This window comes from Vitis vinifera, chromosome 18, assembly GCF_030704535.1.
Source record: "Vitis vinifera cultivar Pinot Noir 40024 chromosome 18, ASM3070453v1".
NCBI lineage: Eukaryota > Viridiplantae > Streptophyta > Magnoliopsida > Vitales > Vitaceae > Vitis > Vitis vinifera.
Genome location: NC_081822.1, coordinates 24,044,117 through 24,067,130, shown reverse-complemented (window position 1 = coordinate 24,067,130; position 23,014 = coordinate 24,044,117). Strand labels below are relative to the sequence as shown.

The 23,014-nt window shown below is 35.2% G+C and overlaps 3 protein-coding genes across 4 annotated transcripts; all 3 read right to left on the bottom strand.

The window, feature by feature from the left end:
* Positions 1–3,518: 3,518 nt before the first annotated feature.
* LOC104882692 (uncharacterized) lies at positions 3,519–5,532 on the bottom strand. Its single transcript, XM_010666879.3, has 2 exons — positions 5,196–5,532; positions 3,519–5,104 (listed from the first exon to the last, which is right to left on the bottom strand). Exons 1-2 carry the CDS (start codon positions 5,311–5,313, stop codon positions 3,660–3,662), a joined length of 1,563 nt encoding a protein of 520 aa, XP_010665181.1. The 5' UTR covers positions 5,314–5,532; the 3' UTR covers positions 3,519–3,659.
* A 2,827-nt stretch (positions 5,533–8,359) lies between these two features.
* Positions 8,360–9,874, bottom strand: LOC104882678 (uncharacterized). Of its 2 annotated transcripts, none has more exons than XM_010666829.3 (2): positions 9,613–9,874; positions 8,360–9,500 (listed from the first exon to the last, which is right to left on the bottom strand). In XM_010666829.3, exons 1-2 carry the CDS (start codon positions 9,856–9,858, stop codon positions 8,688–8,690), a joined length of 1,059 nt encoding a protein of 352 aa, XP_010665131.1. In that variant the 5' UTR covers positions 9,859–9,874; the 3' UTR covers positions 8,360–8,687. The 2 variants fall into 2 exon arrangements, with proteins under 2 accessions (XP_010665131.1, XP_010665132.1); XM_010666830.3 differs by having other exon boundaries at positions 8,360–9,508; positions 9,613–9,870.
* A 7,392-nt stretch (positions 9,875–17,266) lies between these two features.
* On the bottom strand, positions 17,267–18,458 carry LOC104882679 (uncharacterized). The gene is made up of 2 exons (XM_010666831.3): positions 18,343–18,458; positions 17,267–18,259 (listed from the first exon to the last, which is right to left on the bottom strand). The coding sequence occupies exons 1-2, from the start codon at positions 18,422–18,424 to the stop codon at positions 17,370–17,372; spliced, it is 972 nt and encodes a 323-aa protein (XP_010665133.1). The 5' UTR covers positions 18,425–18,458; the 3' UTR covers positions 17,267–17,369.
* Between the last annotated feature and the right edge of the window lie 4,556 nt (positions 18,459–23,014).

The window sequence follows — 23,014 nt, the reverse complement described above, 5'->3', positions numbered from 1 at the left end:
ATAATGTGACATTTCTGAAGCTTGATTCAAGTTTCCTCCCTCCTCTCCAAACTTCCATGGAAGAAGAACAGAACAAAAAGGAAATCCAGACTGTGAAACATTTGTGGTATCTCTGAATCCCAAGGAAACTGTATGGGTGATCAACCAAACCTTTATTATAGTCTTATTAGCTTTTCATGCAGACTTGCAAATGTTTTTCATTATATTCCCAACCCAATGGCCTTCCAAACTAATGACTATTTTTTCAGGTAATTCTACTAATAATGAATGGCCATTGTTCTATGCAGTGTTATTGTAATAAAGAGCACATGCAGAGATATTATGCTAGAACAAATGCATACCAAAAAATCTAATAAAAAGTTTAGGAATAATTTTATAGTACTGGGAATGCCCACTTTTTTCCTTGAACCATGCCCCTGCCCTAAAGAAAATTGGTCCCCCTTCTCTTTTTGATATGATCTCCAATCTGTTTGTCTCATTAAATGTAAATTAAGTTATCAGGGTCCCAGCTTGTATATTTAAAAGTGTGTACTTAGAGTATCTTCTGACTGCCTGTTCACATCCTTCATGACTTCTCATTGGACAACAGCAGGAAAAAGGAAAGAATGAGAGAAAGGGGAAAAGAGTTGGCAGAACTAAAGGAAAATTTTAGCTCTTCAATGACACTAAACAAGTTTTCTGGGAATATTAACTACACAAAGAAAGATGTGAAACCAAAAGATGGTAAGCCTCCTTCAAATAAAGAAAGGAAAAGACATAAAACAAGAGAGCTAGTTTCTCAATATTGATTTCCATTGACATTGCAGGCCAGGGATTTGATTAGACAAGCAGGCCTGATGGTGTCTTGACATTGATCCCCAGTGGTCACATTACAATCGTTTCTTCTGTATGATATTAGACCATGGGCATGATTGATACTACATTGGTTCTTAATTACCTTCTCCTCAGTGGATGACATACTGGAAAATTTTGCTGCTGAGCTTGGAGGGTTTTTCAAGTTCTGAAATTATGCTTGGTAAAACTAATTCTTGTTGTTGGATGGATTGGACTTGAGTTCTTCCATAGAAAGGTTTCGAACTTCCTTTCCATTTGTTCACCTTGAAAACATTGTTGAGTGTAGAAATGGCAAGCAGAGCAGAAAAGAGATCAAAGAACAAGATGGGATAGTGGGCAAGATAATGAAAAGGGCTAAAACTAAAAGATCCCTCTCCTGCAAGCATTACTTGATAGCTGCAGGCCAAAAGAACTTCCTTCTATTTCAAACGATTTGTGATTGGAATGACAACAGTACAAATGCTTACTGTCTGGTATTTTAGTTTATGGTAGAACTTGATGAAGAAAGTTTCAAACAGTATCCATGATCCAAAGCATAATGGTCATGCAGAGCTACTTTGTCCTTCCTATCTCTCTCCATGGGATGAACAAGACTACTTTGCCTTCCCCACTGTGACAATACCATTGAGTCCCAATTTCTCAATAATGATACTCTCCCCTATAACTACCATATTAATTACTAGTGTCTTGAGGAACCTCTTGGTGAATCTGTCACTGTCCCATCATCAATTTGGCTGGAATAGCATGGTTAGCAGAAACGGCAACATCCTGGACAATGAAAATTAACCTTTTATATACCAAACAGGCAACCCAGGAAGGGTGCCAGAGCAGTGGTCCTTCCAACAATTTGCTAGCTGTTACAGGTTCTAACACTTTAAATGCTCAAAGTTTCTATCTATTTTGCTGGTTATAGTTAAGCCCCATATATGTGGTCTGAATTGGGAAGGAATATATATTTGGGAAGGTCAGTTAACAACATGGCCCTAAGTGTACTAACAAAAAATGACTGGCATAATGTGACATTTCTGAAGCTTGATTCAAGTTTTCTTACGCCTTTTCAAACTTCCATGGAAGAAGAACGGAACAAAACAGAAATCCAAATCGTGAAACATGGTTTTTTTTCTTAATAGGAAAAGTACGAATAAATCAGAGGAGCTTTTGTGGTATCTCTGAACTTTCCTTATATGGATGATCCAACTGAATCTTTATTATAGTCTTACTAGCTTTTTGTGCAGACTTGCTCATGTTTTTCATTACATTCCCAATCCAATGGCCTTTGTTGAATTCCAAAATGATGGCTATTTTTTTGGGTTATTATACTAATAATAAATGGCCATTGTTCCGTTGCTATATATTTAAACGTGTGTACTTATAATATCTTCTGACTGCCTGCTGACACTGCATGGATTCATTTTTCCAATTTGTGTGATGTGAGGGCATGAGTTGGTGCTTTAGATTTAAGCCAATGAAAAGATCCTGATTCATTATGAGCCCCTATTGATGCAGCCACTTGTTGCTATGTACTCGATGAATCCCTTCTGTAACTAACACCCAACCGAAGGAAAAATTCAATTGGGATAGATTGAATTAACAATCCTATACTTAAACCAAAGGCACTAGAAAATCAAGGATGTGAAGTGGACACAATTAGATTGTTTTAGTCTAGAAGGTTATCCACAAAAAGAATTGCAGTGGCCTTATTTGTTGATGTCATGTAAGTGATGCTTAGAGCAAAATTTATACATTTCAGATGCTAAACAGAACAAGAACAGAATGGTTCCACTTCTATATGGGACCCAAGGAATCAGCCCCATCCAGGATTGTTTGCTGTAATTCATCATCCAACTATGATTCCACATCCTTTCATGACTTCTTATTGGAGAATAGCTGGAAAAAGGAAAGAATGAGAGAAAGGGGCAAAGAATTGGCTATGCTAAAGGAAAAGTTTACTTCTTCAATGACACTACCAAGTTTTCTAGGAATATCACAAAGAGAGATGTGAAACCAAAAGATGGTAAGCTTTCTTCAAATAAAGAAAGGAAAAGACAAAAAATAAGAGAGCTAGTTTCAAAATATTTATTTCCATTCACATTGCAGGTTAGAGATTTGATTATACAAGCAGGCCTGATGGTGTCTTGACATGATCTCCAGCGGTCACATAACAATCATTTCTTCTATATGATATTAGACCTTGGGCATGATCAATACTCCATTGGTTCTTAGTTATCTTTTCCTCAATGGATGACATAATGTAAAATTTTGCTGCTGAGCTTGATGGGTTTTTCATGTTAGTTTTGGAATTATGCTTGCAAAAACTAATTCTTTTTGTTGGATGGATTGGACTTGATTTCTTCCATAGAAAGGTTTGAAATTCCTTTCCATTTGTTCAACATTGTTGAGTGTAGAAATGGCAAGCAGAGGAGAAAAAAGATCAAAGAAAAAGATGCAATAGTGGCTAAGATAATGAGAAGGGATAAAACCACAAGATCCCTTTCCTTCAAGCATTACTCGATAGCAGTAGGCTAAAAGAACTTCCTTCTATTCCAAATGATTTGTGATAGAAATGACACCAATACAAATGCTTATGATATAACTTGAAGGAAGTTTCAATTAGTATCCATTATGGAAAGCATAATTACCGAAGAAATACAATTGAGAAAATTGATGTTTATACTTCATGCACATTTTTCATAAGAGTGTGATTTTATCCTTTATTAATTTGTCACAATAAAATCATCAACTGGCAAACATGATGGGATAATACTTTCTACATTTTTCAGTACGAAAAGGTAACTGCAAGGAAAACCAGATAAAGTTGAAATCATTCATCTTCTTTTAGGTCGACTGAAGTGAATGACAAGCACTACAATTGATACAAGGATGGCAGATCCTGCAAAGAAACATGGACTACATAGCCTAAACTTTTTGGGAGGAGCCAATGAGCCCTTTCTGTTATCTACTTTTTCTTCAGGAAGGATTACTGGGTCAATTTCTGCTTGAATTTCATTTCCCATTCCTTGAACTTCTTCAGGATGATCAGGCTTCAGTGATTCAGTTGAATCAGATTCTTGGTCAGATTCGAGCTGGGACACTTCTTGAATTTCTGTATTCAACTCTTGTTGCGACAGATGAGTTTCAACTTCACCATTTTCCTCAGGGGCATTATCTTCTTCGACATGAGCTTGTTGAGTTACTTGAACTGCTTCAACTTTTGTTGATTCAGTTACCTCTGGACCGTGTTGGCACTCCTCTGATTTCTCCTCTGCTGCTGTTCTTTTTGCTTCTAAATCGGAGACCTCTTTGGCTGGAGTTTCTTCTTTTGATGGCACCTCTCTTTTATTCGACCGAGTATTCTCTTCCTCTGGACGTGTTATTGTAATATCAGCTGCTTCTTTCTTGAGCATAGCTTCTTTTACTTGTTCTGGTTCATGTTGGGGTAATCTTCCCACATCCTCATCAGTTGCCTTCACTTCTTCCCTCCTTTCTTCCATTTCCTGCTCATTCTTTGTAGGATTCTCTCTTTCATCGGCTTCTTTTTGGGAGATAGGTTCCTTTACTTGTTCTGGTTCATGATGGTGCAATCTTCCCACGTCCTCATCAGTTGCCTTCGCATCTTTCCTCTCTTCTTTCATTTCCTGCTCGTTCTTTCTATGATTCTCTCTTTCAGCAGCTTCTTTTTGGGGGATAGCTTCTTTTTCTCGTTCTGGTTCATGTTGGGGCAGTCCTCCCACAACCTCAGTTGCCTTCACATCTTTCTTCCCTTCTTTCATTTCCTGCTCACTCTTTCTAGGATTTTCTATTTCCGCAACTTCTGCCTTGGGGATAGCTTCTTTTACTTCTTCTGGTTCATGTTTGGGCACGTCTTTCTTCCCTTCTTTCATTTCCTGCTCATTCTTTCCAGGAATCTCTCTTTCAGGAACCTTGACAAGTACAGGCGGAGTCCTTCTATCACTCCTCCTACCAATCTCCTCTTCTTTCACTTCCTCAACCCCAACCCCAACCCCAACCCCAACCCCACTAACTTCTGTAACCGATTTAGGCATGAAAATCCACAAAACCGATTCCTTTTCATTGAACTTGGCCTTGATTTGATCCAAAACAACCCCATCTGGAATCCAAAAGACCTTTCTGAATTTTGTAACCTGAGGCGTTGCCCTGAAGGCCATCCTCCGGAACGGTTGCAAACTAGTACTTCCTACCTTCTCCCCACTGACTGCAATCTGAGTCCCATCTTCGTTTTTATCGATCTTGAGTTTCTCCTTCTGATATCCTACATTTATTCATGAAAACACATCAAATATCAAAGACATTACATAAAAGTACATAAATGGAGAGAATTAAAGAGAGTGAGAGAATAACACCTTTGAGATTGGCAATGAGGATGAAGAGGGTGTCAGCTTCTGTAGACAAGAAAACAGGGTCCTTGGTGATGGGAGGAAGGTTGGTGGGGGTGATGTTGATTTCCAATTCAACCTCCATGTTTGATGGGTGGATGACTGTGTTGAAGAGTGGGGAGGGAGATTAAATACTGGAACAATGAGCATGATGAGTAAAGCACGTATTCATTTCTTGTTCATTTGTTATTTACATTTAAAAGTCGGTTACTTCTGTTATTTGCCCTGGCGGGAAGCGGCTTTTATCTCTTTTGATGCCCTAATCAACGGCAAGCTCCGACGTATGATAAACAAAGATGCTATGTTGTAGGAACAAGTATAATCTAAAGGTGATCGAAGCCCACTCCCTCAAAGCTACGAATATTTGAGAGTTTTGGTGAAAATAGACCTCATGCCAAAAAAAAAAAAAAAAAAAGTTTAATATTTTAAAAATTAGATCATACCGTAACATTAGTATATTTGTGTTACAAGTGTTATGCATTTGTGCTGTACAAGAATTTTATAATAAAAGTAATGGTATTAGAGATGCCTTTTACACCCATCGACATTCAACAAATCATACTGATGTATTAATATCGTCTGCTAAACGTATTTAAATTACTTAATGAATTATAAAATAACATACAAATTGATACTTTATTTAGCGTCTAAGGTTTGTTTATGACATTAGATATGCTAGGAAGTATAACACAATAACCTAAAACAGTTGGTTTTATAAAATGTACAAAATTTTCTAAATTATGCCTTATTATAATATGTCATAACATTACAATAATGCCTTTATAATAAAAATTAGTAATGTTAAAAGAAGTCTTTTTATACCTCGTTCACATTCAATTGTTATTTATGTGTCCTCGATTATTTTCTGAAATACATGATACTAAAAAGAAATTTAATTTAATTTTGAATTGAATTACACCATTTAATTCCAAAATTCATTTGGCATAGAGCACACCAACTTTTGGCATTTTTTCATGATTTTCAAGCTCACAAGGAGGGCTCCCTAGCCCCAATCATTTTCACAATACAAATTTTGTAATAAAAAATTTAACTAACACAATGAGAAAGTCAATGGATGAATTCTCATATACCCAAAATGAACATAAGACATTTTAAATCAATGAAAAAGGGATTTCTTAGACAATAAATAAATAATTTACAAAGAGAAAGATATTAACATAATTTTTTATCATGAGACCTTATAAATTTTGATTATTCTTCTTATTCTTCTTTGTTTTGCATTCTCATCCTAATCCGATGACCTTTTTTCTCTTTTGGATAAGATTTTAAATCTCATATATCATTCTACTTTATTACTTTTATTTCCTCATCCATAACATCTTTTCATTTTTATTTTTTTTGTCCCATATTGCTTCTTCAAAATATATTGGTTCACAATTCATAAAAAGCAAAAATAAAAAAAAAATAAAAAAAAGTTCAACTATTTTGATTTTCTATTATCTTGCAATTCTCTCATATACTCCTCAAACATAGTGTTCTTTTTCTTGAGTTTTTCAATAAAGATAATATAGTTAGAAAAAAAGTGACAATGAAGGTTGATCTCTTGGAAGCTCTCTTATTTGTTTTTCTTCTTCAAAGATGGGAGAAGTATCAAGTTACCTTTTTGGGTACCCTAGTTTCATGCCTTTTTCTTCATTAAACTTAAATTTTCTTTTAGAGGTGACTTTTCCATTTCTTAGATTATATGAATTTTAGCATTTGGAGGTCGGGTATAATCCATGAAAATATATTTTTTACTCTTATCATTTGAATTTGCCACTTTTGATATGGTATATAAACATATGCAAAGGTTCTAAACACTCTCAAATATGTAATACTCGGTTTTTTTTTTCTTCATTCCAAACTTCTCAGTGATGCTTTATTCCATATACTTGGCTTAGGAGAACTATTTCAACTCAAAATTCTTTAGTCATTTTTTTTTTTTTTAATATGCTTCAAATTATGTCAAGAATAATACTATTTTCTTTCAACCACTTCAATTTGTTTGTAAAGAATATGGAACTATTAAAAGCCCATAAATCCCATGATTTTCATAACATTTTTTAAATTCTTTTTACCCGAATATGCCTTTTTTATAGGATCTTATTACCTTTATATTATAGTCACTTTCTTTCTCAACAAGTGTTTTAAATTTCTTAGAAGTACTAAACCCTTTGAATTTTTTCTCTAAAAGATACACCTAAGTTTAATATTAAATTCATCAATAAAGAGTACAAAATATTTATTTTTTCCATAATAATTTGGATAAATTAAGTTGCATACATTCGTATGAATGAGATTTAGAGGCTTCTTTACTTTTGTAATTGCTTCTTTTAGAGACATGTTTTTTTAAGTAATTAAGCATTTTTCACATAATTAATTAATTTAAGTGATATGCATTGGGCAATCTTGCTACCATTCCAATCCTTCAAAATTAAGATGTCTAAATCTTAAGTGTCAATTTCAAAAGGGATCATTGACACAAGATTGTAGGTATTTTACAACATTATTTTGAATGTTTTTTTTAAAAAAAAGAATTATTATCTTCCACCATTCTTTTTTAATTATCATGCAATTTTTTATTTATAGATACTCACACTTAACAAAATAAAAATACATAATAACAAAAATATAAAAACTTATAGAATCCAACTAATTAAACAAATGTAGAAATTAATTAACCACTTTTATAAACTAAATCAAATTCCTTGCTTTTTGTTTTAAAAAACTATTTTTTAAAATATCTTGCCAAACACTCTAATTTTTAAAAAAATTCTATAAAACTGTTTTTTGTTCTTTATTTTGAAAACAATTTTAAAAAACACCGTCAAAACGGACCCTTAAGTTTTTTAAATGATTTTTAAAATCATTACCTTCTCAACGTAAGTCTCTAAAAAATTTTATTTTTATACCTTACATAAAAAGAAAATTACTATTATTTTCTAATTTTATGAATCAAAAATAAAAAATAGAAAAAGTATCCGAATGAATAATAAATTAACCACTCAAAATAAAAAATATTCAAACCCACCTTTTATCAATTATAGACCTTAGAGAACGCTATTACACACAAACTAGATACTAGATACACAATATGTATTAACAAATAGAGAAAACATTTTGATAAAGGAATCATTTTTCCATCCACTTGAAAGGTGCCAAACAGGGCCATGGATTTAGGTTATTGCTGAAAATGGACCTTGATTGGGCCAAGGTTGGGTCCAAAATGGAGTGGGCTAAGCCCATTTGGAAGCCCAAAAAGACTGGAATAGATCCAAATCCTAAAAGCTATTTTAGATTCAAACCATAGTTGATAGTTCCGGCTGCAAATTAGCCTCCTCATTTCAGCTGCAAATAGCCCCACCTCCACTGTGTTTCCTCCCAACCAATCAATCTATATTTATTTATGATCAGTAAGAAAAGGGAAAGAAAAAGAAACCAAATAAAGTTGAAGTCAATTCATTTTCTTTTAGGTCGTCTAAAGTGAATGACAAGCGCTACAATTGATACAAGGATGGCAGATCCTGCGAACAAACATAGACTACATGGCCTACACTTTTTGGGAGGAGCCAAAGAGCCCTTTCTGTTATCAACTTTTTCTTCAGGATGATCAGGTTTCAGTGGTTCTGTTAGATCATTTTCTTGTTTAGGTTTGAGCTGCGCCTGGGCATTATATTCTTCAACCTGAGCTCGTTGAGTTGCTTGATCTGCTTCAACTTTTGTTGATTCAGCTGCTTCTGGACCCTGTTCACACCCCCCTGCTGCTCTGGTTTTTGCTTCCAAATCAGCATCTTCTTTGGCTGGAGTTTCTTGGGTTGATGGCAAATCTCTTTGATTCAACTGATGGGTAGGCTCTTCCTCCGGATGTGTCATTGTCACACCAGAAGCTTCTTCTGGTTCATGTTGGGGCACATCTTTATTCCCTTGTTCCATCTCCTGCACATTCTTTCTACGCTTCTTTGTTTCAGGAACCTTGTCGGGTACAGGCCAAGTCGTTCTATGCCCCCTACGAATCTCCTCAACCCTATCCCCTCTAACCCCTCTAACCGATTTAGGCATGAGAACCCTCAAAACCGATTGTTCTTCATTGAACTCGGTCTTGACTTGATCCAAAACAACCCCATCTGGAATCCAAAAAAAATTTCTGAATTTGATAACGCCAGATGCGGCCTGGACCTCCACTGATACCCGCACCCAAAGCCTGATTGCCTTCTCCCTTCTGTCTGCAATCTGGATCGGTTCTCCACTTATCAGCATCCTGATATTCAGCACCTGATATCCTTCATTTATTCATGACAATACATCAAATATCTAAAATATATTACACAATTAAATATCAAATATGTATGTAAAGAGAATTAAAGAGAGAGTGAGAGAAGAACACCTTTGAGATTGCAAGTGAGGATGAGGTGGGTGTCAGTTTCTGTAGACGAGAAAACGAGATCCTCGGGATTTTTGACCTCCATGTTTGATGGATGATTGTGTTGAAGAGTGAGGGAGGGAGACTAAATACAGGACCAATGGGCAGGGTGGAATGAGTAAAGCACATATTCATTTCTTGTCCATTTGTTGTAATTAAAATTTGAAAGTTGGTTTTACTACTTGCTTTGGCGGGAAGCAAACGTCTCATTGGATGCCCTGGGTAACCCCCAACCTAGAATCATGGATCGGCTCTCCTGGGTTGCGGCTTGTGAAGGTGAAAGTGAAGATATATATATATATCTGATGAAGAAATTCATGAGTTGGAATGATGGAAAACAAAGAAAATGTAAGTAAAAAAAAACTGGATTTTCTTATGAAAAATAAATATGTTGTGTCTGCGGCCATGATATTGAAATGGGCTTTTGCCTGAAAAAGGATTCATGTCGGCACAATAAACTCACTTTTAACAACAGTGAGAAGTAGTCTTACCATTTGAATTATGACTGCAATATGTTCTTAGTTTGTTTATGAGAAAGCAACTGAAGAGAGAAGCTGAACTATTTTGATTTTCTATCATCTCATAAATCTCTCATATACTCCTCAAACATAGTGTTCCTTGAATTTTTCAATAAAGATGATATAGTTAGAAGTTAGAACTTCATGATTAGATGGAAGTGGTGATGAAGGTGGAAAACTGATTTCTTGTAAGCTCTCTTATTTGTTTTTCCTCTCTAGAGATGGGAGAAGTATCAAGTTACCTTGTCGAGTACCCTAGTTTCATGTTTTTTCTTATTGAACTTGAATTTTCTTCTAATGATGATTTTTCCTTTTCTCATGACTTTTAGGCTATGTTTGGTTCCCGAAAAATGCTAAGGAAAGGAAAAAAAAATATAAAGGAAAATGATTTTTTTTAGTTTGGATGACATAGAAAATACAATGAAAAAAAAAATATGAAGGAAAATATTAAAAAAAATATTGTAATATTTTCCTCACTATTTTCCTTAAAAAATAACGTGGAAAATATAAGAGAAAAAGAGCAGGGAAAAGAGGAGGAAAATTTTGTCGGCTCTTGTTCACCGAAGCTTCATCTCTAACTTCCTCTTCGTCAGTGGCTATGGCTTCTCAACGTCGTCGACCCTTTCAACGGCCACCACTATCACTCCGACCACCTTCGAGTGCCTCTGAAAACCTACCAATTTCAGGCACCCGAGTTCCCATTGATGAAGTGCGTTCTTCAAATCAAGTTCCCATGGATGACGGATCCATGTCTTCAAGTCAGGTATGAATTGAACTCTTTTCTTTTAACCTCACATCATCTCTATGTTTGATGTTGGTTTAATTTTATGATCTCTTTCCCTCATTCAGCCTTTTCCATACAACTGACTAGAAATTAGGGTTTAAGGTTTCCAATGGGAATTTCGAGTTTGTTTGGATTGATATTTGATTTTTTTTTTTTTTTTCCCCTTCAAATGAGGGTTTGAATTCGATTTGAGTTATTTCTTAGGGCTTTATGGACCAATGATTTCAGGTTTCAGAATGGGGATTTTGAATATTATTAGGGTTTTGATTCTCTTTATTGTTAATTGCAACTTTGAATGTTAATATGAAGAAATGATGATTTGTAATTTTGGGTATCATGTGTTGTTGTTATTAGCCTTCCGATAAGATTGAAAATGTTTATTACTTATTTATTGTCAGCAATATATGATTTCCGGGAAACACGAGGTTGAATTGGGAATTCAAAAGGCGTAAGGATAGGGCTGGACTAATTCTCATGAACTTCTCATCTATTGTGGGACCTTAGAAATTGCTGGACTTGGATTATACACTGCCACCTGCTCATATTAATTAGCTCATGAAGTCGTAAGGGAGTAGACGTACACAACCCAACTGCATGTTCTCTGGTGGAGGTTCTGGGACCTTTCACTTGATTGAAAAATAAATAAATAAATTCATTATGCTCCATTAATTTTTAGTTGCGAAAGATTCAAGGAGACTATAGCTTGAGATTTTTTTCCTTCTCATTGATGTCTTGATCTTTATGAATTGTGTTAATTTATCTTACCTATTCTATTTACTTGATATTGCTAACTTTACATATGTATTTGATTGTACCAAGCATAAAAATGGCATTTACCCATTTTGCTTAATTCTTTTTTATATCTAAATTGTTAGGAAATTATTGCATCCTATGAAATCAATCTTAAATAACCAAGTCTGGAATCTTAAGCCACTGGTTTAGGGTGTGAGGGCTACAATGAATTGTTTAGACAACCCGAAAACCAATTAGACAACAGGCAGAAGTAGGAGAACAGGAACTACAATGAAGAAAGAACTTATGTATTTTCTATGTTAATTTCTTTACTTTTGGAAGGGAGTTCCAATGCAGCAGCATCTAGCTAGCTAGATAAAATGGCGAAAATTCATGATGACATCCAAGACGATTTTACAAGAACTAATATAAGAACTAATATAAGCAAGAGCCAACATAAAGGACCTTCTGTCAGTTTGGTTTGAACTCATGTGAACCTTACGTCCTATTCATGATGGCACCTCAACTTTTCCTCTGCAATACTTCCAAATTTTCTAGTCCAAGGCCTCAAATCATTGGTGAAGCAAATCTCCTTCCCTTCTCCGGCTAACAACATTAATTTCCTGTTCATCTGATACAAGTTTTTTAGTCTTTCATTTATACAACTTGATGACTTCTGAACCTTTTTTCTTTTGGTCTGTCAATAGGATGACAAAAATACGTGACACAACAAGACTGATTTAGGTTTTACAATCCAACATTACATGTTGTTAAAACTCCAATTCTTAGAGTGTGCATATTGAATTTCCCCTCTCAACATGCAGATTGGGGTCCAATGTGAGCAGGGGTGTTAGCCTAATGCACATTAAGGAGTCTTTCCCTAACCCTAATAACCCTTATTTAGAAGTAACATTTGGGTAGCTGCAACACCCAAGTGGGTAAATTAGTTGCAACCAACAGGTAGTTTTGTGGGACTAGCATTTGGGTGCCAAGACACTTTCTACTAGAGGGCCATGCTGGGACTTGGGGGATTTGCAAAAGCATACTTTTACATGGGAAAGAATCAGAACCTCTTTCAATTTTGGTGTCTCAGAGAGTATATTGTTGTGGATAAAAATTGAGATATTATTTATATTTCAAAATAAACTAATAATTTTGTTTTTTTATAGGATTGCATAGGGGCGATTGATGGGTCACATTTTCGTGTAAAAGTGTCAAATGATGTTGTGCAAAGGTAACGAGGGCGAAAGTACTATCCAACACAAAATGTTTTAGCAGCATGTTCCTTTGACTTGAAGTTCACATATGTTTTACCTGGTTGGGAAGGATCTGCGTCAGACTCGAGAATCCTAGATAATGCATTAGTGAGAGATTTTGATAAATTGATTGTTCCACAAGGTAATTATTGGTAATTAGATAATAACATAATTTATTAGCTCAAGTGACTATTACTAATAACAAAGATCCTTTGTCTATGCTTCTTAGGTAAATATTATTTGGCTGATGCGGGTTTTCAACTAAAAACTGGATTTCTTACCCCATATAGAAGCACTCGTTACCATTTAAAAGAGTATAGTGTTCATCAACCAGAAAATGCTCGAGAGGTTTTCAACCTTCGACACTCGTCCTTGAGAAATGCAATTGAAAGAGCATTTGGTGTTTTGAAGAAAAGATTTCCAATAATAGCTAGTGGGACAGAGCCACATTACCCTGTTGACACACAATCTGATATTATACTAGCATGTTGTATCCTCCATAACTATCTCATGGGTGTTGATCCAGATGAAAGATTAATAGCAGAGGTCGATAGAGAGCTTTTTAGCGAAGAAGCGGAATTTGAATCAATGGTCTTGAGTTTAGCTGAAAAATGCAAGGAAGGAGAAATCTTAAGGGAGAAAATAGCCATGGACATGTGGAAAGATTACAATAGAAACCGTTGATGAGTCCTTTTATTTTATGGTTCTTTTCTTGTATGGTTTTTTGTGTTTCATATTAAGTACAATGATTGTATTTTGTATCCTCCATAACTATCTCATGGGTGTTGATCCAGATGAAAGATTAATAGCAGAGGTCGATAGAGAGCTTTTTAGCGAAGAAGCGGAATTTGAATCAATGGTCTTGAGTTTAGCTGAAAAATGCAAGGAAGGAGAAATCTTAAGGGAGAAAATAGCCATGGACATGTGGAAAGATTACAATAGAAACCGTTGATGAGTCCTTTTATTTTATGGTTCTTTTCTTGTATGGTTTTTTGTGTTTCATATTAAGTACAATGATTGTATTTAGAACTATAACTCCTCTAGTTAAAATCACATTTTGAATGAGTTACAATGAAGTTGTTATTATATCTCCTCCTCTTGAATTTTCATTTTAAACACACACACACACACACACACACATATATATATATATATATATATATATATATATATATATATATATATATATATATATATGTATGTATTATTATTTCAGATGAAACATAGTGAAGGCTTTGAAGTGCACAAAAGTGTAAGTGAAAAAAGAAACTTGACTTGGATTGATGAAATTGACAACTTTTTGGTTGATCGATTAATGGAGCAAATGCATAAAGGGCAAAAGATAGGAGGAGTCTTCACCAAGACAGCTTATGCAATAGTTGCTCGAGAAATTGGGGAAAATTTTGAATTGAGTTGTAACTCTAAGCACATAAAAAATAGAATGAAAACTTTAAAAAAAAAACTTTTATGCTGCTCAAGAAGTTTTACAAAGTGGTAGTGGATTTGGTTTCAATGAATCAACTCAAATGATCGAAGCTACCACAGAAGTATGGACTACTTACACTAAGGTGAGTTAATTATTACTTTTGAGTTATTAGAAATAAAATTTTTGCATGTAATGTAGAGTTATAAATTTCTAATAGACATTATCACAATTGGACTCGAGTTTTGTTAATATTTGTTTTTTCTGATGTTAAAAGGCACACCCAGGAGCATCTCAGCTCAAACACAAACCTATTAGAAATTATGATAAGTTGTCCATTCTTCTTGGAAAAGATCGAGCAACAGGAAGTCTTGTTGCAGGTGCAAAAGAAAGACAACTTCATTGGGCCCAGGAACAAAATTTGGATGACACAATTCCATTAGGATCATCACAATATGGGATCAGATATGAAACATTTGCTTATGTTGAAAATGAAGCAACAACTGAGACATCTTTCTCATCTGCAGATGCATCTGTTTCTGCACCAAAGTCAAATAAAGAAACAAAAAAGCGAAAAGCAAAATATGCTGACATTGTAAGTGAAGAATTAAGGTCAATTAGAGTTGGAATGGATGCAGTTGTTGCGGCTCTTGATAGAAGTAACCTTCAAAATTATACAAAAGAGCAATTGTTTGAAGAGATTGCTAAGATTGGAGGCATGAGTGATGTATCTCATATGAAAGCATATCAAGCTCTTACGGGTGATGTGAGTGCAGCTCAAGCCTTCCTTGCTTGTCCAATTGATAGGCGTAAGCTTTGATTGTCAGTTAAATTTGGACCTACTTTTTTTGATGCCTAATTTGAGATAGAGATTATTTTTATTTTTAGTTTTACTTTTGCTTTGGGGCTATACGTGAAGTTTTGATATCAAAACTCATGGATGATAGTTGACTATTAGAAATTGATCTATTATATTTTTAGACTTATGAAGACTTTTTTTATTCATCTATCTTTTCAAATCTACAGCTACTTTTACCTTAGTTTTGATACGCGTTTTGGTTTTGGTTTGAGAATTGAGAACCTTTTCCGAGGGTGGTTTAAAAGCAGCTAGTTGAGATTCTGATTCATTTTACTTTTCCAGCTCAGCATCCATGTGGTTTCTTTGCGTTTCAGATAAAGTTTTTGCTTCTCAGTGTTTGGAATATTCAGGAATCTTTCAGTATTTGGATAGAGAATGCCTTTTAATTAAACTGTTATATAACTGAATTGTTGAATATGATCAATATGCATTGTACTGTCAGGAATGCTGATAATTGTTTCCTTCTTCATACAGTCATTTTGAATAAGCATTACAGCCTCTTTCTAGGGAAGAGACCCAGAATCATGCTTTGCTTTTGAAGTAGTTTTTTGTTCTCCTTTGAGTTTCTCCTTTACATCATGGAATGAGATGTCAAAGTGACATGGGGTAGGAAGCTTCATATCACCTGTTCCTGTTCTTTTAGGGCCTTCTCTATATTTTCTTTTTTTCTTTTTTCTTTTTGTTTTCTTCTTTTTCCTTTTTTTGTTGTTGTTGTTGTTGCCGTGATGTCCTTGAGAAATCCCTCGTTTGTTGGATCATATTTGAAGGAAACTTGAAGCTTATTCAGAATTGTGATGTCTTTTTATATGGAATTCTGTTTCAAGTAGAGGTAAGGCTGAATTGGTCAAACAATTTTCAAAACTGTGGTAATCTTGCAAAGATTTTATATATATAACCTAGATATCATGGAATCTTTGAACCGGGTTTAACTACATTCCTGTTTGACTCAGTACTGGTTTAACTGCAATTTTCTATACCTCGACTGGCCATTCAATAAAAGACAATGGAAAATGATACTTTTTAGAACATTTCTGAGGTATTTCTTCTTCAAACACAATTGGTATACACCACAACCATCCACTGAGTGTTGATATTGATTATTTACCCTATCATTGGTTTTTGAAAAATTTCACGAAAATTGCAAAGAAAAAATAAAATTAATATATTATTTTTATTTACTTTTTCTTTCATATCTTTTATGATTAACCAACGTGAAAAAAATCATTTTATTTGTATTGCTTTGTCATTTCCTTATTATTTAACATAGCTTCATATCATGTTAATTTGTAAGAAGAGTGGGAATAATTTGTTGCTAGATTTAGGAGTGGGACAACGATTAAGCAAATGTAAAATGGGCCTCAGCTCTTAATTTTGAATTTTATATTTTATATAGTAGTTTTTTATTTTTACATTATATGAACATATTTTATTTCTAAATTTTGATTCCAAAAATCCTTTTGAATTTTTTAAGAGTTTTTTATTAGCTATAAATGTTTCCTTGAAAATAAAAAATAGTTATTACTCGTATATTTTATTTGTATTACATGAGGAAAATTTTATACATAAATTTTATAATTATTAATAAAAAAAAAATAGTAGAAACTTTTTATGAGCAATGTTTTATGTCGAAAAATTCACGTTTTTCAATAATTTTTTTATTGGATTAATTTATTTTATTATTTAACAAATTGATAACCATTTAAGACAAATTGTTGATTTTATTTTCCTTCCATTTTTCCTTACTTTTTTTTTTTGTGGTTAACCAAACAAAAGAAAATGAATTCTTTTTTTTTTTCCCTTGAATTTTCCATGGATAACCAAACAAGTGAAAAAAATTATATTTCTTTCCTTACCTTTTTCTTTCCTTCCATTTTTCCTCCCAATTTTCTTTCTCTCGCATTTTCCGGGAACCAAACAAAGCCTAAAAGTTTGGGTTCAAAATAGCGTGGGCTAAGCCCATTTTAAAGCCCCAAAAAACTGGAATAGATCCAAACCCTAAAAGCTATTTTAGATTCAAACCATCACTCTTGCTGCACCTCCACTGCGTTTCCTCCCAACCAATCAATCTATATTTATTTATGATCAATACACAAGGGAAAGAAAAAGAAATCCAAATAAAGTTGAAATCATTCATCTTCTTTTAGGTCGACTAAAAGTGAATGGCAAGCACTAAAATTGATACAAGGATGGCAGACCCTGCAAACATACATGGACCATACAGCTTAGACTTTTTGGGAGGAGCCAATGAACCCTTACTGTTGTCAACATTTTCTGCAGGAGGGATTACTCGGTCAATTTCTGCTTGAACTTCATTTCCCATTCGTTGAACTTCTTCAGGATGATCAAGCTTCAGGTATTCTGTTTGATCATATTCTTGTTCAGGTTTGAGCTGCGCCTGGGCATTGTATTCTTCAAACTGAGCTCGTTGAGTTACTTGATCTGCTTCAACTTTTGTTGATTCAGCTGCTTCTGGACCCTGTTCACATTCCTCTGCTGCTCTGCCTTTTGTTTCCAAGTCAGCATCTTCTTTGGCTGGAGTTTCTTGGGTTGATGTCAGCTCTCTTTTATTCAACTGATGGGCAGGCTCTTCCTCCGGATGTTTAATTGTTACCCCAGAAGCTTCTTTTACTTCTTCTGATTCATGTTGGGGCACATCTTTCTTCCCTTGTTCCATCTCCTGCTCATTCTTTCTAGGATTCTCTGTTTCAGGAACCTTGTCGGCTACAGGCCCAGTCCTTCTATTCCCCCATCTACCAATCTCCTCTTCTTTCACTTCCTCAACCCCAACCCCACTAACTCCTCTAACTGATTTAGGCATGAGAATACTCAAAACCGATTCTTCTTCATTGAACTTGGTCTTGATTTTATTCGAAACAACCCCATCTGGAATCCAAAAATGCTTTCTGAGTTTCTTAACCCCAGTTACGGGCTCGACCACCACCGATACCTTCATCCAACGCCTGACTGCCTTCTCCCCACCGGCTGCAATCTGAATCGTATCTTCCTTTATCAGCGTCCCGATCTTCTGCACCTCATATCCTTCATTTATTCATGACAATACATCAAATATCTAAAACATATTACACAACTAAATATCAAGTATATATGTGAGAAGAGAATACCTTCGAGATTGGAAGTGAGGATGAAGTGGGTGTCAGTTTCTGTAGACGAGAAAACCAGATCCTCGGGATTTTTGACCTCCATGTTTCATGGATGATTGTGTTGGAAAGTGGGTGAGGGAGATTAAATACAAGAACAATGGGCAGGGTGTGTGCGTGGGGTGGGGGGAATGAGTAAAGGACATATTCATTTCTTGTGCATTTGTTGTAGTTAAAATTTGAAAGTTGGTTTTACTTATGTTACTTGCTTTGGCGGTAAGCTAACGTCTCTTTGGATGCCCTAGGCAACCCCCAACCTAGAATCATGGATAGGCTCTCCTGAAAGTGAAGATATATACTTGATCTGATGAAGAAATTCGTGAGTTGGAATGATGGCAAACAAAGAAAATCTAAGTAAAAAAACCAGGATAATCATTTACTTTTTTATGAGAAATAAATATGTTGTGTCTGAGGCCATGATATTGAAATGGGCCTTTGCCTGAAAAAGGATTCATGTTGGCACAATGAACTCACCTGTAACAGCAGTGAGAAGTAATCTTACCATTTGAATTATGACTGCAGTATGTTTTTAGTTTGTTCATGAGAAAGCAACTGAAGAAAGAAGAAGAAAGGAAGATCACCTCCCATTAATGTGAAATATAATATATCTCACCTTGATCTCAAATGCATAGATGGATTTATGTATTCCCTACATAGCTCCTATACTATAGTATTGCGTCGTTAATTTGGATATAGACGTCTATCTCCAAAGATAATCCCCTTATTATTTAAATGCTCATGGAACATAGATGTTGTCGATGGGTGGATACCAAGAGTGGATACTCCTACTATACCTCTAAATGAAAGTTACACTTTGCCCACCTGAGATTATTGATTGTTTACTCATGTTATAAGAAATGTGATTTACTAGTGGCTAGATAATCTCCTACATCTCCCTGAATGTGTTACCTTTGACACAACACTCTAATACTGATACACTTGTCCAAGTCTAGAACAAGGCTTGAAGGATCTAAAACAAACTTGGTACATCTTGAGAGTGGAATTAACCTCCCCACCATTGAGCATTTTGGGACCTGTTTGAGGGTCTTGATTTGGTGGCTAGAGTTGGAGGTTCATTCAAGTGGGAATAACATGCATTGACTCGTCTAGGCCAAAATGAGAGAAAGGAAGGACCGTTTATCTCTATGACAAGTATCACCCTCAAAAGCTCTCACATCATCGTTGATTCACTAACACGGGAGTTACTATTTTCTAATGCTATTAAGAAAAACTCCATTTCCCACCAAGTAGGAGAGATTTTGAGACTCTTGTTGTTGCTCTCCATGATTCTATTGTCACTCTCTCCAATCCCCTCTTGCCTCTCACTCTACTCGACTCTCCCCTCAAACTATGACACCTCTCTTCAAATTGATAAATGATAGTTTTTCATTCCTTCTTTCATTCGTTCATGTACAGAGTATTTATAGAGAGTAATCACCATTCTAAGAATGGGAAAAAATGATACAAGGAAAAAATGATATAAGGAAATAACAACTAATATCATAATATCTCAACTTTCCTAATATCTCAATATTCCTAATATCTCAATACTAAATGATATAAGGAAAGTATTCCTAATATTTCAACACTCCCCCTCAAGTTGGTGCATAGATGTCACACATGCCCAACTTGTCTAAAAATTTTGAGAACACTTGACTTGAGACAGCTTTGGTGAGGATATCGGTCAATTGATATTTTGATAGAATCTTAGGCAATTTCACAATCTTATCATCCAACTTTTCCTTAATGAAGAATCTATCCACCTCGACATGCTTTGTACGATCATGTTGTACTGGATTATGAGCAATGTCACATGCGGCTTTATTGTCACAAAATAATCGGACTGGTTGCTTAGATAGGTAACCTAAATCCTGTAAGAGGAGTCTTAGCCATAATGCCTCACAAAGTCTTAGAGTCATACCTCTAAATTCCGCTTCTGCACTTGAACGAGCGACAACATTCTACTTCTTACTTTTCCATGTCACAAGATTACCATTTGCAAAGGTAAAGTAACCAGATGTAGATCGCCTATCATCCACTGCACCGGCCCAATCAGCATCAGTATATACTTCTATACTCTAATGATCAACATTTTTAGCGAACAAAATTCCCTTCCTAGGAGCATTCTTCAAATACCTCAAAATACGCATGACTGCATTCATATGTTGCTCTCCAGGATTATGCATGTATTGACTCACTACACTCAATGCATAAGCAAGATCTGGTCTTGTATGAGCTAAGTACATTAATCTCCCCACAAGTCTCTGGTATCTTCCCTTATCGGTTGATATTTGATTAGGCTCAACACACAATTTCAAACCTTCTTCTATTGGTGTATTAACAGGTTGACATCCCGATATTCCAGTCTCCTGTAAAAGATTTAAGGCATACTTTCTTTGAGACAGAAAAATTCCTTCACTTGATCGAGAAACTTCAATCCCAAGAAAGTATTTCAGAGGACCTAGATCTTTCATTTCGAATTCTCTAGATAGATAATTTTGCAGAGCTTTTCTTTCTTCAGTATCGTTTCCTGTAACTACCATGTTATCCACATATACGATGAGTGTCACAATCTTACCATGTTGCTTTTTCAGGAACAAAGTGTGATATGAATTACTTTGACGATAGCCAAAAGCTCTCATTGACTTTGTGAACCTTCCAAACCATGTTCTTGGGGATTGCTTCAACCCATACAATGATTTCTTCAATTTGCACACCTTCTGACATTGCTTTTCTGAAACCATGCATCCTGGTGGAAGATCCATATATACTTCTTCAGATAACTCGCCATGCAGAAAGACATTTTTCACATCGAACTGTTATAATGGTCAATCTAGGTTTGCAGCTAAAGACAGTAATACTCGAACTGTGTTGATCTTAGCTACAGGTGCAAATGTCTCTATGTAGTCAATTCCATAAGTTTGAGTGTACCATTTTGCTACCAGTCTTGCTTTAAATCGTTAAATACTACCATCTGCCTTGTACTTCACAGCATAGATCCAACGACACTCAACTGGCTTCTTTCCTAGTGGACATTCTACGAGTTCCCATGTTTCATTCTTCTACAATGATTTCATCTCTTCATTCATGGCTGCTTTCCACCTTGGATCAACTAAGGCTTCTTAAACACTGTTAGGAATAGCTACAGTAGATAATTGATTTACAAATGACTTATTTGATTCAGACAAACGATGGTTAGACACATAGTTGCTCATGGGATATTTGACTTTGGTAGACAATTCAAGTTCATATGTGGGTTTAGGAATACCTCTATTATGACGGTGTGGTAACTGTTTCATGAATGGATCAGGTTCCAAATTAAGAACACCCTCAACAAACGACAATTGGTTTGGTATTTCAATGAAGACATCTTCAGACCCAAATTGTTGATCACTCATATCCAACTCACCCGCTTCCTGGTTCACTAATTCAGATTGTTTAGATTCATCCTCCTCAGAGATATGATAATCATAATCGAGAGTCTGAATTTCCTTATGGTACTCCCCCTGAAATTCAGACTCAAATGAAAAATACATCAAATCTTCATGAAACACCACATCCATTGTAATATACATTCGTCGAGTTGGAGGATGGTAACATCAATATCCTTTTTTGTGCAATGCATATCCAACAAACACACATTGCAATGCATGAAAAGTTAACTTGGTGTGTTGGTGTTTGTGTAGATGCACAAATGCCACGCAACCAAAAACACAAGGAGGTAGATTTGGGACGGTTGGGGCAACTACAGTATTAGTAAGAGCTTGAAGAGGTGTTTGGAAGTTAATTGAGCTGGAAGGTACCCGATTAATCAAGTATGCGGCAGATGTGACTGCTTCTCCCCAATAAGATATCGGTGTTTTTGCTGCTATCAAGGAAGCACGAACAACCTCTAACAAGTGCCGATTTTTTCGTTCAACGACTCCATTTTGCTGAGGTGTATTGAAACAAGTAGTCTGATGAATGGTGTCATGTCCTTCCAAATACTTTTGAAGATCAGAACTTTGATATTCTCCACCATTATCACTACGCAGAACCCGAACCTTTGCATTGTACTGAGTTTCAATCACTTTATGAAAATTTTGAAACAACAAGTTCACTTCATCTTTGGTCTTCATCAAGCATAATCATATCATTTCGATACAATCATCAATAAAAGTAACAAACCAACGTGAGCTACTCAAAGTTGGGACTTTGGATGGGCCCCAAACATCAGAATGTATAACCATAAAAGGAAACAGACTTTTATTCAAAATTAACGGAAACGAAGCACGATGGCTTTTAGCCAATTCACAAATATCACAACGGAAACCAAAAATATCACTCTTTGCAAACAAACTAGGAAACGATTTTTTTAAATAACCAAAGGAAGCATGTCCCAAACGTCGATGCCACAACCAAATTTCAGACTTTTTCTTCTCTCCCTCAGATCCATCTACCATCAAGGCTTGTTGCAACTTATTTGAATCCTTTGACTGCAAGTCCAAGTAATAGAGTTTTCCCCGCTTAATACCACAACCAATCGTCTGTCTTGTTTGGATGTCCTTAATCACACAAAATTCAGGCCAAAAAATGACAATACAAGATAAGGCTGTAGTGATTTGAGAAACTGACAAAAGATTGTAATCTAAAGATG

What these genes read in the sequence shown, in the direction of transcription:
- LOC104882692 (XM_010666879.3), bottom strand. Translation starts at nt 5,313, where the DNA reads ATGGAGGTTGAATTGGAAATCAACATCACCCCCACCAACCTTCCTCCC. An exon ending in CCTCATTGCCAATCTCAAAG is followed by an intron (nt 5,105 to 5,195) that starts GTGTTATTCTCT and finishes GAATAAATGTAG; the next exon opens with GATATCAGAAGGAGAAACTC.
- LOC104882678 (XM_010666829.3), bottom strand. Translation starts at nt 9,858, where the DNA reads ATGAGACGTTTGCTTCCCGCCAAAGCAAGTAGTAAAACCAACTTTCAA. An exon ending in CCTCACTTGCAATCTCAAAG is followed by an intron (nt 9,501 to 9,612) that starts GTGTTCTTCTCT and finishes GAAGGATATCAG; the next exon opens with GTGCTGAATATCAGGATGCT.
- LOC104882679 (XM_010666831.3), bottom strand. Translation starts at nt 18,424, where the DNA reads ATGGAGGTCAAAAATCCCGAGGATCTGGTTTTCTCGTCTACAGAAACT. An exon ending in CCTCACTTCCAATCTCGAAG is followed by an intron (nt 18,260 to 18,342) that starts GTATTCTCTTCT and finishes GAATAAATGAAG; the next exon opens with GATATGAGGTGCAGAAGATC.